Genomic DNA, 15,074 nt, shown 5'->3' on the forward strand with positions numbered 1-15,074 from the left:
GAAAACAAACAAATAAAACAGAGACTGTCATGAATAAAATAAACAAAACAGAGACTGTCATTCTCATTACAAGTTAAGTGGTGAGGAAAAAGTCCTGTCTCAGTGGGCAGAACCTTTTAGATGCATATGACTTTCCCTTCCCACTTTAAATCCAAGCTGATCTTATCCTGAATGTGACAGCAAAGACAGGAATAATTGTGGGAAAACAGCCTCCCCGAAGAACAGAGAACAACTTACGGGAAAGAAGGACAGTTGTGTGGGCAGAAATGTGGGCATTTAGAAGCATAAACTTGTTAAATAGAAAAGGAAGATCTGGATGGAGGAAGTAAGGGAAGAGAAAGAAAAAGGAAGAATGAGAGAACTATGCAAGACAGCAAAATAAATGAAATATTAGGCATTCTGCACTGAAATAAATGACAAGATACTGTATCAAGTGAGAATATTGGGAAATGTTTCAGGAACAAGAGAGAAAAAATACGAGCAATTAATATTTTTTTTTTCTTTTGGATTTTAGAAGACAGAATATTTATGCAAAGCGATGTCAGGGAGATCTGAAGACAGCAGATGAGGAAACAAGGAAGAAAAAAAGCTTCTGCTTCCCTAAATCATGCTGTTGAACTACAGAGGAAAGAAATGCTACGTGAATAGTCATGACTAGATGGACAGACAGCGGAGAAATTTCAAAACAAGTACAGAAGTCTTAGCGTTGGAGAAACCCAAGTGCAGCAGATTTCTAAATCTAAAGATAAACTGTACACTTCTGTTTATGTTTTTAAAATTAAAATAGTCAAATCCTCTCTGTGATCCCTTGAGCCTAGAGTGATTAAGCTGGACAAGAAATCAATATTTTTTCCCCACTCTAATGAGGCTTTTTTGTTAGAGTGAATGAAAGCATAAAGGGAAGCTGAAAACTTGTCAGTCCCAATTTTCATTGAAGGAATTAGCTCTTTGTATTTTATTTTATTCCTCTTGAAGAGGCACAGTAATAGGATCTTAGGACGCAGTACCAAGGATATTCTAGTAATAGCAGAAAGATACATGAACTGGTAGTGAACAGGATTCTTCTGCAGCAAGGTGGAACTGGTCCTAACACTTTCCTGAGGCTGTTACAGAACCCTGCATGGTAGTGGAATCAAGCAGACAAAGTATGTGGCTCCAACACTGGAGAGCTTAACCTAACCTTTGAACATCTGTGGTGTTGCCTCAATACGTGAAAAATAAATAAATAAATAAATAAATAAAAGAAGAAAGGGTATGAATGTTTTCACAAAAGGAATTTACTTCTATCACTACCTTCAATTAGATAAAATAAGACAAACTTCTCCACGAAGCTGTCTCCACTGATCTATCAGTATGCAATCTTCACTATGACTAAGTGTCCTGATATGAGAGAGCAGTGGAAATGAACATATAGGGGCATAGACCAAGCATACAGGGAAACAGCTAAGAAAGCTGAAGTCCATCTGATGTTGAATCTGGCAAGGACTGTGAAAGGCAACAAAAATGATTTTTACAGGTATATTTGCTGCTGAAGGAAGGTGAGGGAAAATGTGTGTGTGATGCTGAATGGGGCATGGTACCTGTTGATAAGAGATATGGAAAAGGATAAGGTACTAAATGTCTTCTTCTACTCCATCTTTTTTGGTGGATTTGCCCTTTGGAGTTCCAGGCACTTGAGATGAAGGAGACAGTCTGGAACAAGCAGGACTTACCCCCAGTGGAGGAGGACCAGGTCAGAGAACATCAAACAAACTGTACAGGCATGAATCCACGGACCCTGGACTTGTGGGATGCCCACAGAAGTTGGCTGACGTTGTTTTCTTGATTATCTCAGAAAGTTCATGGCCATAGAGAGAAATTCCCAGAAACTTGCAGAAAGCAGATGTCTCCATTGTCTTTGAGAAAGGCAAGAAGGAGAATCCTGAGAGCTACAGGTTGTTCAGCTTCAGCTTAATCCCTGGAAACAGGATGGACCTAATTATCCTGGAAACCAATGAAGGTTTCCAAACAAATGAAGAACAAGAAGGGAGTAGTCTGCATAGACTCATGACATAAGTCAACAGTGACATGAGTCGGCAGTGTGTACTTGTAGCCCAGAAGGCCAACTGCATCCTGGGCTGTATCAAAAGATGAGTGGCCAGCAGGTCAAGGAAGATGATTGTCCCCCTCTATTCAGCCCTTGTGAGGCCCCACTTGCATCCAGGTCTGGGTCCCCAGCACAAAAAGGATGTTAACCTGTTAGAGCGGGTCCAGAGAAGGGACACAAAGATTATCAAAGGGCTCGAGAGGGCTCTTCTCCCTTCAGAAGAGAAGGCTCTGGGGTGATCTCATCACAGCCTTTCAATACTTAATGGGGTCTTATAAAAAGGATGGAAAAGGACTCCTTAGTAGCGTAGATAATGATAGGACAAGGGGGAATGATTTTAAGCTAAAAGATGAGAGATTTTTATTAGATATTAGGAGGAAATTCTTCACTCAGAGGGTGGTGAGGCAGTGGAACAAGTTGCCCAAGTTGGATGAGGCCCTGGACACACTGGTCTGGTGGAAGGTGTCCTTGCCTATGGAAGGGGGATTGGAACTAGGTGGTTTTTGAGGTCCCTTCCAACCCAGGCCACTCTGTGATTTTATGATTCTATGACCAAAACTGGGTGAGCAGACAGGCTCAAAAAAGTGATCAACAGAATGAAGTCCAGCTGGAGGCCAACCATTAATGTTTTAGCACAGGGTTCACTTCTACAGCCAGTATTGTTTAACTCCCTTTATTTATATCCTGGATGATGGGGCAGAGTGTACCCTCAGCAGGTTTGCAGACAATGCAAATTATCAATATGAGGACTGGTTAATAGAACAGTTGGTTGGACAGCTGTAGAAATGGACCTTATCAGGCTGGAGAAATATGTCTATAGTAAGCACATGCATTTCAACAGTGAAATACAAAGTTCTGCAACTGGGGAGGAATAACCCCATGAACCACTAAGTCCTGGGGAATGACAGGCTGGAAAGCAAGTTTGCAGAAAAGGTGCTTCTGTACAGTAACATGACCATGAGCCAGCACTGTGCCCCTGTGACAAAGAAAGACACAGTATTGTAGAAAAAAAGAAAGATCGTTGCCAACAGGTGAAGAGAGGTGATCCTTTCCCTCTGCCCAGTACTGGTGAATCACTGTTTGGTCCAGTTCTGGGCTACCCAGCACCAGAAAGACATGGACATACTTTTGTCAGTCTAACAAAAGGCCACGAAGATGATCAAAGATTTGGATAATCTGACATATGAGGAAAGCCTAGGAGAGCTGGGACTGATCAGACTGGAGAAAAGAAGGCTCAGGGGAGATCTTGTCAATTTGTACAAATACCTGACAGGGCAGAGTAAAGACAGAGCTAGGATCTTCTCAGTGCAGCCTAGTGACAAGACAAAAAAAAAAAAATGTAATGAGCACTAAATAAAATGCAGGAAATTTCACTTACATGTCAGAACAAATTTTTTACTTTGTGGCTTGTGATTCACAGGGCAAGATTTGGTTTCTCTGAGAGGCTGTGAAGACTGTGTTGGGGATATTTAAAACCCAACAGAATGCAGACCCACAGCCCTCAACAAAGAAAGTCCAAACCCCAAAGTCTCTTCCAACCTCAGCCATTCTGTCTCTCTCTGAAAAGATGGTTATTTAGTTAGATCAAGAGTTACATATTTCATACATTATAATTTAATTAAAGTGCCAATAAATATATATATAATATCAAAATTGAACTTGAAAATTTAAATATATATTGATATATATATTATATAAAATTGGTATATATAATATAAAATTGAACCATATTTTATTGTATATATAAAGTTATATATAGACATATATATACATATAAACTTTCAAAACCTTTCCCATTATTTTAAATTTCCATATGTTTTTTTTTTTTTTAATATATATATCTGTGTGTAAGGATAACTGGTATCTTAACACACAAGCCAATATTTTAGTTACGGAAAAAAAAAAATGTAGTGTCTTCCGCTTTTCAACAAGTATTTATACTGAACACAAGATGGAGCACTTATCCTAGAACATATATAATCAAATGCGTTAACAGGAATGCAGATGGTAACCCAGTGAATTTTTCAGATTTAGAAAATCTATACTTAAAAAAAATCGTAGACTAATTATATTATTTATGTTTGCTGACTTGTAAATATATTTTTGTTTCTAATGGGGACAAACTAGGAGGTTAGAGGATTGTTACAATAATCATATTTCCAGAAAGTTACTATCCCAGTATTCAAAAAAGCCTGTATCCAGCATTTGAAACTTACTGCTTTTAAAAGTTAAAAAAAAAAAAAAAATGAGTCAATGGAGTTGTCTTATTACTTATATCTGATTACTATTAGAAGGTTCTGGGAATGCATATGGAGACAATAATCCATACTTTTTCATTTACTAATGAAAAATGATCACAATTTCTTTTAATCCTGAATAACCCTAAGGCAAAGGAACATAAAGAGCATTAACAGTTCCTCCATATGCCATGCTTACAAAGTAATATGAAATAAAAATTCATATTTTATATTTTTTCCAATAAAATACTGCTTTCACTGGGGCAGTAAAATAAATAATTGCAAGTAGTATATGGCCATTTATAAAATAAAATAGCAATATTTATATAGCACTATAGCAAACATTATTTGTGCTATTAATAGTTATTATATCATGATGTAGTGGCATTAATAATAAAATACAATGTCTCTGTGTGTGTGCTGTGCATAATTTTGGGGATTGAGGATATTTTGGATATAAAATACAGACATGGTGGTGTAAAAATATTTTTACATGATGAAGTCAAAAGCCGACTTGCTGTGGACCTTTTGTGAAGTTTAGCTGTTCTACTTCAGCCTTCCCCAGTGTATTTACTCTGTTTTTAAGCACCATGTAGAGTTAGCATTAACTCCATACCTTCTGTGTGAGGTGTGCACTAGATCTGAGCAAGCTAGCTTGGGAATCTATGTCTCACTTCACTGAACTTTGTGGGCTTGCCCTTTGAGTCCATTTCAGGGTAGGGATTTCAATCTGGGACTCCTTAATCTTAGATGAATGCCCTATTCTGCTTACTATTTTCAGGCTTCTCTATCTCCACCCCTTCCATTCTTGTCATAACATTTTCTGAGACGTTTTGATTTCTCCTGAGGGTGAATGGGAAAATTCTGAAGTCTGAAAAATGGTTAGATGTGAAAAATAATTTCTGCTGAACTCATTACACATCTCACACCTACTCCTCATGTTCTCAAGATAGCTTATTGCATCATGCTCTGCACATTAATTCTTTAGGCATAGATCATTTGGAATTTCCCGCTGTTCCTTACTGAAAAATAGAGATTTCTTTTCTTCACAAGAGAAAGAAAAATTAAATTCTTCAGACGTTCCTCAAATCATCCTTGAAACAGAAGAAGTTTTCTCTCAGCATCCCCAAAGAAAAGTCCATCAGTCATGCTGACAGACAGTTTCACTTACTTTCTTAAAATAATAAAATTATTAAAATGATTTTAGTAATGCACACTAAATTGTGTTATCTGAAGTAAAATTACTTATCTTTTCATTTGCCACTAATGAAAAAATCTTATTAAAATATAGCTATTAGATACTTGAAAATGGAATGTGTTTAATTCTTAATTTTCCTCCTCAGCCACCTTCAGACAACTCTGTTCAAAATAAATACAGTGTTTTCTGAGTGTTAATACCAGACACATGAGATCAGCAGAAACTGTCAGCTCAGAAGTGTGTGCTCAGAGCTCCATTCAATGTCCAATTTATACACTCTAGGCACCACAGACACCTATTTTGTTCAGGAACAGAGAGGCATAGGGTTGGTTAGCCAGTGAAGGTTTTTGACTACAGATAGCTGTAGATATAACAGAGAGGCAGAAAATCACAGATGAGTATTCACCATTAAGGAGGCAATCACAATAATTTCTTTTATATATATGTGTGTGGAAGCAGGGAACAAAAACAAAAAGGCTGTAATCTATTTACACTCTTAAGTCTTTCCAAGAGGAAACTATCTCTTTGCATGTATTGCACTTATAGCATTGCTGTTCCTTTTCTCATTTGTTCCTTTTGCATTATCACAATAAACACAGCCATTAATATTGAATACCTGCAGAGCCTTTTCCCCATTAGAAAATTGCCCATGCTGGGATGATCATCTTCAGGGATTCTGGCTGTAAATAAGGACTTGGCTGCTGTTACTCTATAAAGCTGTGCACTACTCTTCTAAACACAGCATTAAATTTCTATCTAAATATGGGTTTTGTTAATAAAAAGAAAGCAACTATAATAGAATTTGTGCTCCTTTAAGAAAACACCATGAGATAGGGCTTTAAAAACACCCTTAAAAATCAAAGTGGCAACAAAATAAGAGAATGAATAATATTTTTCTTCTTGATTTTTTTTTTTTTTAAAAAAAAGGAGTTTTGGATATAGAGGCAAGCAGTGCTACCAAACAGCTGTCAGAGCTGAGAGAATAAGCATCTTGTGTGCTCTGCATATAGAGGGATTTTCTCTTATCCCCTATGCCCTGGTTTTATGAAACTGCTTTTTAAAGTGTAGGTGTGCCTGCTCAGGAAAAGCTTTTGAAGAAGCTGTAAGTGTAGCATGTCCATCATTAATCAGGCTGGAGATCACTGTCACAACCATGGAAAGTGAAATTAATAGTTAGTAGGTGAGAAAACAAGGATTCATTTTTCAAGTCTTCTTAACAGATGAACATATGCTTTTTGATGATACCAGATTTCTTTTTTTTTTTCCGTTTTTCAGATTCTAAAATTAATGTATTTGCTATTTGAAATCTATTATAGAAAGTGACTACCATACTACCATACAGAAAAGTATGAAGTAAATGTATATGATTACAGGTTGTATAAAAGATTGAAAAGATAAGGGCATGAACAGAAAAAAATAAATATTTGGAATAGCTGATAATACTGATCATAAAATATCTATCATCGTTGTACCTTATCAGCTATTAAGAATTGTTTGTTTGCTAAATGTTGATTAGAGCTATACTGCTATTTTCATGATTTAAGAATCATTACTGATTTTCTGGAATAGTAAATTTAATGATTTCTTGCATTGTATTCCTGTTCTTTCTTGAGATATACTAACAGCACTTCTGCTTGGCAGATCATCACCACTAGAGGTTTGGAAACTTGTAAGACCACATTTTAGAAGAAAACAAAACAAAACAAAAAAACAACATATATCTACATATATTTCAGATGAAATTGGAGAGCGCTGATCAAACCATATGAAAATAATCATATAAGAAATCTCTTTAAGATTTCTCTGTTCTACATAAATGTCAAGTCCCCAGGAAACAGCTCTGTAACAAGAATTAACACTGAACAGACTTAGACAGAAAGAAAAGATTCCTCAGGTTAAGTAGCCTGTTTCTGTTTCCACAAAACAAACAAACAAACAAACAAACAAACAAACACCTTCCAAACCTTCCAATTCACAGAGCTTTGTGTAACAGAGGACTATAGTCTCACTTAACTCTACAGACAGTACCTCACACTAAGGAGAGGAACTTGAGGAGCTACACATAACCTTCTGGTCCTCCTGGTCATGTGGTCAATGACCTTCTGGCCATTACCACAGCAACAATAAAAAATAACTTTTACTTTGTCACTCTTTCACAGCAAATATATATATATATATATATATATATTTTTTATTATTATTATTATTTTCCTCCACAACTCTAAGTGAACAAACTAGCTTTTTTTCCCTCTTTCTTTGTCCCTGCATTTTTGCAGGGACACAGATGTCTGTTGCTTGATGCTTATCTCCCTGAATTAAGTCTGACATTCCTACTTTTCCACACAGATGATCTAATTATTCCCACACATTACTGAAAGACCTCACAGTTTGCATGCTATATGCTGTGTCTCACTGTGCTCAGACTGGACATCTGCTCTACCTTACTTCATACATTCAACACCAGTTTGCAGTATAGGACAGCTGACTTAGCATAGAAAGTACAGTTGTCATCACCTTTAAACCTTTAACATCAATTTACAGCATTAAAAACACAGATGCAGTTTCCCCTAATATTTATGATCAGGCTGTGTAGATATCTCAAAGTACAATTTCACCCTTTGTAAATTTACAGCTTTTAGTTTGCAACAACTTTGTACAGTAGAATTACAGAAGACACATCATGTTAATATTTTTAAACTCCCAGTCACAGTACATTATAAAACATTAGCTGTTTACAAGAAAAGAGTAGCTCATAAGCTGTAGGATGTCAAATAACCATATTAGGAATGCTATAAGGAAAAACAAACAAACAAACAAAACCATTATCTGTCCTTCTTTTCTTTTAAAATATGAAGCCTTGCAAACATACAATTATGCAAACCCTCATCTCAAGTTAGTCATCATAGTGTTTCACTCTCCAATTCTTTTAATGCTGTGAACCTCCAGTGTCTATGCAGTTGTTTCTAAGGTAACAGATCAGGATGCTTTGTGAAGAAAATTTAAAAAAATAATAAAATATCTTGAATATTCAAGACATCCCCAGTTGCAGAAATGAAAGAAAGACAGTGTCATCTCAATTGAGGGTTCTCAGTATCATTTAGACCCTGGCCTGATTTGCAGACAAGAAAAACATAACCCACCCTAATGCTACAGTGTGAGACTACACTGTAGTGTAGTCTGCATATGCAGTTTTACTGCATATGCAGTTTCAAGCATGCAAAGTGTCAGAATTTTTTTAATCAGAGCCATAATTAAGAAATTATGGAGGCTGTTCTCAACAGAGTCTTATTGCCTCATTGCAGGGTACACACACACAGAATACAGATGAAGACTATGCTTGGTAGGAGTGTGCATTCATTTCAGTAACTCACAGTCACACAGAAATCTTCTTGTGAAACTTGTGACGCACAAGTCAAAAACAAAAACAAAACAAACAAAAAAACACCATGAAACAGCATGTGAAAATAAATGCTTATACTCCTTCCCTAAGGGACCATCTATGCATTGTTTCCATTAAAGAACATAAACCAATAGCTTTCACAGGTGATTAACTGAATTAATAATTTTCAGTGAATGAGATTATTGGGTTTGATGGGGTTTTGTTTGTTTTTCAAATTGGCAATAAGTAGCCTTTTTTTTTTTCCCCAAAGGCTACTTTTCCTATTACCTGAGCTCAAAAATCATATAAATGAATATAAATATTAATGAATACAATCTGCATAGGGAGAATATTAAGTTTGTAAACAGAGATATCATTTAAGCTTTTAGATAGCTTCTGTTACTATATATATGCATATACATATATCAACAACAACAACAAAACCACCACTAAATTATTTGCTTAAAACTGTCTGATATGTTTTTATTGATATATGCATTCCAGCATATGAACAAACATATTAATCATCTATGATAAAATAATCATAAGGTGTTTTTGAAGTGCCCATCATTGTAAGATCTAAAAAAATCAAATTCATAGAAAAAGACTAGGCTTGATAAAATCCTTCAGAGCTGTATTATTTTCCAATTGTGTAAAGGAAAACTGAGACAGGGTGGACTGGTATCTTGGGGATCCGGTAAGTTGTGGTCATTGTTCAGCTATACCCATCTTTCTGTCTCTGAATCCTGTGCTCTACTTACTGTGTTACAAATTATTGCACACTATGCATGGATTAAAACTATTCTAGTGATTTACATAGCTTGTTCAGGAACATCCTTTGATGTTACTTATTTATCCTTACTCTGCATGAAGAAAACATTAGCAGTTTGTGGGATTAGTTTCATTTAACAAACTGAAAGGTGGGCATATTAAGGTCTTACGTTCTTGGAAAGATGTGAAGAGCATCTGGAATCGGCTGCTTCGACTGCCTTCATCTGCCCACATGCGGATCACACCGAGACCCGTCCGCAGCATTACATCATTAGCAACAGTGCTGCAAAACTTTGCTTTTAAATCCTCCACAGAGCTGCTTCCATCATAAACAGCAACAAAATTCCTTTTGCATTCATTGGAATTCTGCATCTCATAGTCCAAGAATCGCAAGTATATCTATGATGCAAACAAACAAAAAAGGCAACATGTAGACACATTTGAAAATGGCTAAACAAATATTAAAAAACATTGCTCAGTGTTGTGAGAGAAAGACCACACAACAACATCAAAATAATTTTTCTGGTGCTGGAGATCCAGAATTTTCATTTCTTGGTCATTTTTCTGGATGGGCATTAATTGAGGAAGTGAGCCCAGTTTATTCTTCCTTGTATTTTGCCTTACTCAAAGTAGAATCTAGTGGAAGATCCAGATTTTTCTTTTCTTTCTCCATGAGAAGTGTGTACAACAGTCCTTCAAGCTGAAGGACAGACAAGCTAGAAATTTCTTCTTTCACTGGCACAATATTGCTCTATTACTTTCCTGACATGGAAAATAATAAGGCAAATAATTGTTGCTCTCTCCTCAGAGTCAATATGTGTCATCTTTGTGATATGTCTCAGCTACACTGCTTCAGGAAGTGAGAAGCTGGGAGCAAGGCAGAACTCAATAATCAATCTTTTTATGTTTCTTCAAGCAATTTGGCTATCATTTCAGCTTTTCTAAACAAAGCCTGTATGGTCTATTTCTTCGTAACTTAACAGGGACAAAATCAAGAATATTTGATGGAAACTGCTAGAAACCTAGAAAGTTTCCTAAGGAAATGTCTCTTGCATACCAGTTAACTTATCTTATAAATGTAGTAGATGTCTTGTCCTTTACAAAGAACTCTTTAAACCTACCTAAAAGGAAGCATGGGTGAGGAGAAAAAGATATTATTTGATACTCAACTATATATGGACTTTAATAGTCCACACTCATTTTAGTCCACACACTCATTTTAAAAACAATTGCTAAGATGAGCAACATCAAATATTCCAGTAACAGAGAAACTAGTACCATTTTCAGTAGACACACAGTACATATTCAAACTGCTAAGAGCACCCAGGAGACCTCATGAGAATGATACAGAAAAGTGGAGGAGGGCAGAAATAGCATGAAAAGTAAATATACTCAGCATCCAGTTGTATGCATCTTGAAACAATGACCAAAAAAAGGACCCAACTGTATTAGAGATCAGATCTACTTCTTTACAAATGGTCTTGTTAACTTCATGTAGCTCTTTACATACACAGAACAGTTGCTGAAAAATCTTCTCTGGATTTGCATAAAGTACACAAACAGCATACCCTAGCAGCATACAGGGCTCAACACTCCATGTTGTTGATATATTAAAACTCACATGTTTTCAGAATTATGTACTATCCAGAAGTCTGATGCTGCTTAAAAACAGCTCAGATTTTTAAATGAATTTTTAAATTTAATATACTAAATTTCATTTTTCCTGCCTGACCTTTCTCTAGCATGTTATTTCTTACAGCAGATCTTAATTTAGTTCCAACATATTCTCGTCTTCCAAAAGAACTGTAAGAAACATATATTAATTAAATTGTAGTTAAGTAAATCCTACTTTCATACTTCTTCCATCCCCATCCTCCCCCCCTTTTTTTTTAAAATACTATAAATTAAGAAAGCTGCTTCTATTGATCACTACAAAATGGAACATTTAACAGCAATACATAAAAAAATAATCTTCAGATAGAAAAAAACATAGGTGAAGAAATACTTTTTATAGTGTTTATTATCATTATTATTTTATTTACCACTTGTTACAACTCTGCAGTGGAATGAAAAATTATGAGTTCTCTCATCCAGCATTGCTGAAATTTTCTCACAGTATCCACCAATTTTATAAATGTATTGTCTTGAAATGTCTTGCCATTTCCTCTCCTACTGGGGGGCATACAGTTCCATTCCTGTTAATACAAGTCACCTTCTGCCTTGGCAAAGTCATACTTAAGAGCTTGTTTTGAATTCTTAAATCTGTTGAGTACATGTATTGTAGTTCTGAAGTTTCTCTGCACTGGCTGTATCCCTTTGAAAATCTCTCCTTCATCCTCTGCTGTCTCCCTCCCTTCAATAGGTGCTCAGGAATTTGAGACTTTCTCCTTCTTGTGCTCCAAATTCTTGTTCTCGCTGTTCTCTAGCTATTTAGAGAATTATGTCCTACTGATGTCTGATGACTTTAACCCCTCAGGTCATCAAAGTCTTCAGCATGTCTGCTGCTCTTTTCCATTTATACAACATCAGCCACTTCCACAGCCAGCAGGCAGATTGCTGAACTTCACTTCCAGCAGAAAAAGTCCGGTGGGAAATGTTCAGACAAGAATTCTGGACCAGTGAGAGATTCAAATGAAGTCATGCAGAACTGGGATGGGCACTATAAGTGCTTTTATTCTTCACTCCAGTGGTTTGACAGGGCCCTCTTGTTTTAGTGGCTCCTAGTATCCAGCTGGTACAGGCACATCACTGTCCTGCAGGGCAAGATTTTGCAAGAGGGAAGGATATATTCCCATACAGGGAAAGCAGCACCATGCATACTGGCCATCAACTGGCCATAACTGGGGCACTCTGGAGAACAGCTTCCTGTGTCATAGAGAGCAGTCAGTCCTGCTCAAACAAGAGCCTAACAGGCACTGTGAAAACCTGGCTTCTAGCCTCTCCTTTAAAGCAGGTGAAATAGTCCAACTCTGAATAATGTTTCACTTAGAATGCAGAGTTAAGTGTGCATCTTAGTTTTCTTTCTTCCACTTCCTGGTTCTGACAGTGGCAATTCAGTGCTTACCAGCTTTGTCACCAATAATGCAATCACAGAATCATAGGGGTTAGAAGGGAACTCTGGAGATCATTGAGTCCAACCCCTCTACTAAAAGCAGGTTCCCTACAGTAGGTTGAACAGAAAAGCATCCAGGCTGGTCTTGAGTATCTCCAGAGAAAGGAGATGCTTCTCCACAACCTCTCTGGGCAGCCTGTTCCAGTGCTCTGTGACCCTTACTGTAAAGTATTTACGCATGCTTGTGTGGAACTTCCTGTGTTCCAGTTTTTGGCCGTTGCCCCTTGTCCTATCACTGCACACCACTGAAAGCAGCCTGTCCTATCCATTGGCCTCTTGCACTTTAGATATTTATAAACATTGATCAGATCACCTCCTTATCTTCTCTTCACCAGGCTGAACAGACATAGATCTGTCAGTCTTTCTTCATACAGGAGATGCTCCAGGCCATTAATCATCTTTGTGGCCCTCCTCTGGACTCTCTCTACAAGATCCATATCTTTTTGGAACTGGGAGGCCCAGAACTGGATACAGTATTCTAGATTTAGCCTCACCAGGGCAGAGTAGAAAGGGAAGATGATCTCCTTGAACCTGCTGGTGACATTTGTTTAATGCACCCCATTGGGCTTCTTGGCCACAGTGGCACAATTCTGTCTCATGGCCAACCCGTTGTCCACCAGGACCGCTAGGTTCTTCTCTGCAAAGCTGGTCTCCAGCAGGTCAGTCCCTAACTTGTACTGATGCATGCAATTATTCCTCCCCAGGTGCAAGACTCTACACTTGTTCTTGTTGAACCTCATCAGGTTCTTCTCTGTCCTGCTCTCCAGCCTGTCCAGGTCTCACTGGATGGCAGGGCAGCACAGCCTTCTGGTGTGTCAGCCACTCTTCCCAGTTTTGCATCATAAGCAAACTTTCTGAGGGTAGACTATCCCTTTGTCTAAGTCATTGAATAAAATTCAATTGAATAAAAACCTTCAGCAGCTGATTATGTGCAATATTGCATACACGACTGTTTTCCGAGTAATGAAGTACACCTGTGTATGTACTCTCAGATGAACGTGTCTTATAGGAAAGGACAGAAGGCTTCTGATACATTATTGTCATGAAAATTTGTTTTTATGCCTTATATGCCTATCATGCATACCATATGTATTATAGACAATATGCATGTTTAATAGACCATACCGGTATAATATAATGTACATAGATCATACTTTATCTTATTCCACTATTCAGGAAAACTCTTAACCTACTCAAGGAAAAAAAAAAAAATAAATGGGGCAAGGATCTCTCACTTTTGTTTGCTTGTTCCCTTTTTTTTTTTTATCCTGCAGTCTTATAAATATACACTAATATGTATTTGTGCATATATACATTTAAGCACATATATATGTCTGTACGTTGTGTACCATTTCAGTATTGAGATGCAATTTATAACAGCTTTCATTCTTACAAGAAATGTGAACAAATCCTCACTATTATTATAAAATACCAGCTCTCACAACAATTTCCAGCATTCATCAATTACTCCTGATCTGTTTCAATAGATTGTTCTTATAACAGTACAGCCAAAGTCTTACTTTGGGCTCATCCTTTGACATTCTTTAGTTTCTGGTGGCATGCTAGCCTTTTAAAATAATAAAGTATTTCTGAGAGTAGGCAGTTATAAATGTTGAGAAGGAATAAAGAGAATGATAGCTTAGCATTTCATTTGATTCTTTCAGTGAAGAAGCCAACATTTTAAGCTCTTCTCAAGACTGAATTCTGTTTTTGGTGACACCAGTTAATTTCTGTGTGTGATAAATTCAGATAAGTTCATTATATATAGATAGATTTGATAGGTACTGGAAATGAATAGTTGGCTTAATAATCTACATCCATTCTTCAGAAGAAAGATGACACCTTCTACAATGGCATGAAGTTTCATAAATTAGAGAAAATAAACTTGTGATATTCTGAGTTGAGCTGGAATTTAATTTCCATATTAACTATGTCCAGAACTTTATAGAAAACAAAGAAGAGTTGATCCAAGGCTACCTGAAATACATTTACTTAAGATTATTTAGATTAGATCTATGAATTAAGGCTGGAGTACATTTTTTAAAACTGGGAACTGATAATACAAACTGACACCATAATATTGAATCAGATTTTGTTTTTAAGAACTCTAAGTAATTTAATTGCATCTGCAAACTTCTGCCAATTTTCATGGTCTTATTACAATATATTTTCCATTGTTGCTGTCACTGGGTATAAGACCCACACTGGCAGAGAAAATTGCTAATAAATTAGGATTCACAAGGAAAGAATAAAACTGATTATATAACAAAATGTTATCAAATACAAAATAT

At 36.6% G+C, this 15,074-nt stretch overlaps 1 protein-coding gene across 12 annotated transcripts in view; it reads right to left on the minus strand.

Moving 5' to 3' along the window:
• The window catches only part of NETO1 (neuropilin and tolloid like 1), a 77,153-nt gene that overhangs the window by 14,919 nt on the left and 47,160 nt on the right, over nucleotides 1-15,074 (minus strand). For all 12 annotated transcript variants that reach the window (XR_011807606.1, XR_005263686.2, XR_005263684.2 and 9 more), the window contains exon 7: nucleotides 9,842-10,070. Coding sequence is in view for 8 of the 12 variants with exons in the window: in XM_038175332.2 (XP_038031260.1) it covers nucleotides 9,842-10,070 (229 nt within the window). In the remaining 4 variants the exon portion in view is untranslated. The remainder of the gene's footprint in view (nucleotides 1-9,841; nucleotides 10,071-15,074) is intronic.

The sequence above is a fragment of the Anas platyrhynchos genome, chromosome 2 (assembly GCF_047663525.1).
Source record: "Anas platyrhynchos isolate ZD024472 breed Pekin duck chromosome 2, IASCAAS_PekinDuck_T2T, whole genome shotgun sequence".
In the NCBI taxonomy this organism is placed as follows: Eukaryota; Metazoa; Chordata; class Aves; order Anseriformes; family Anatidae; genus Anas; species Anas platyrhynchos.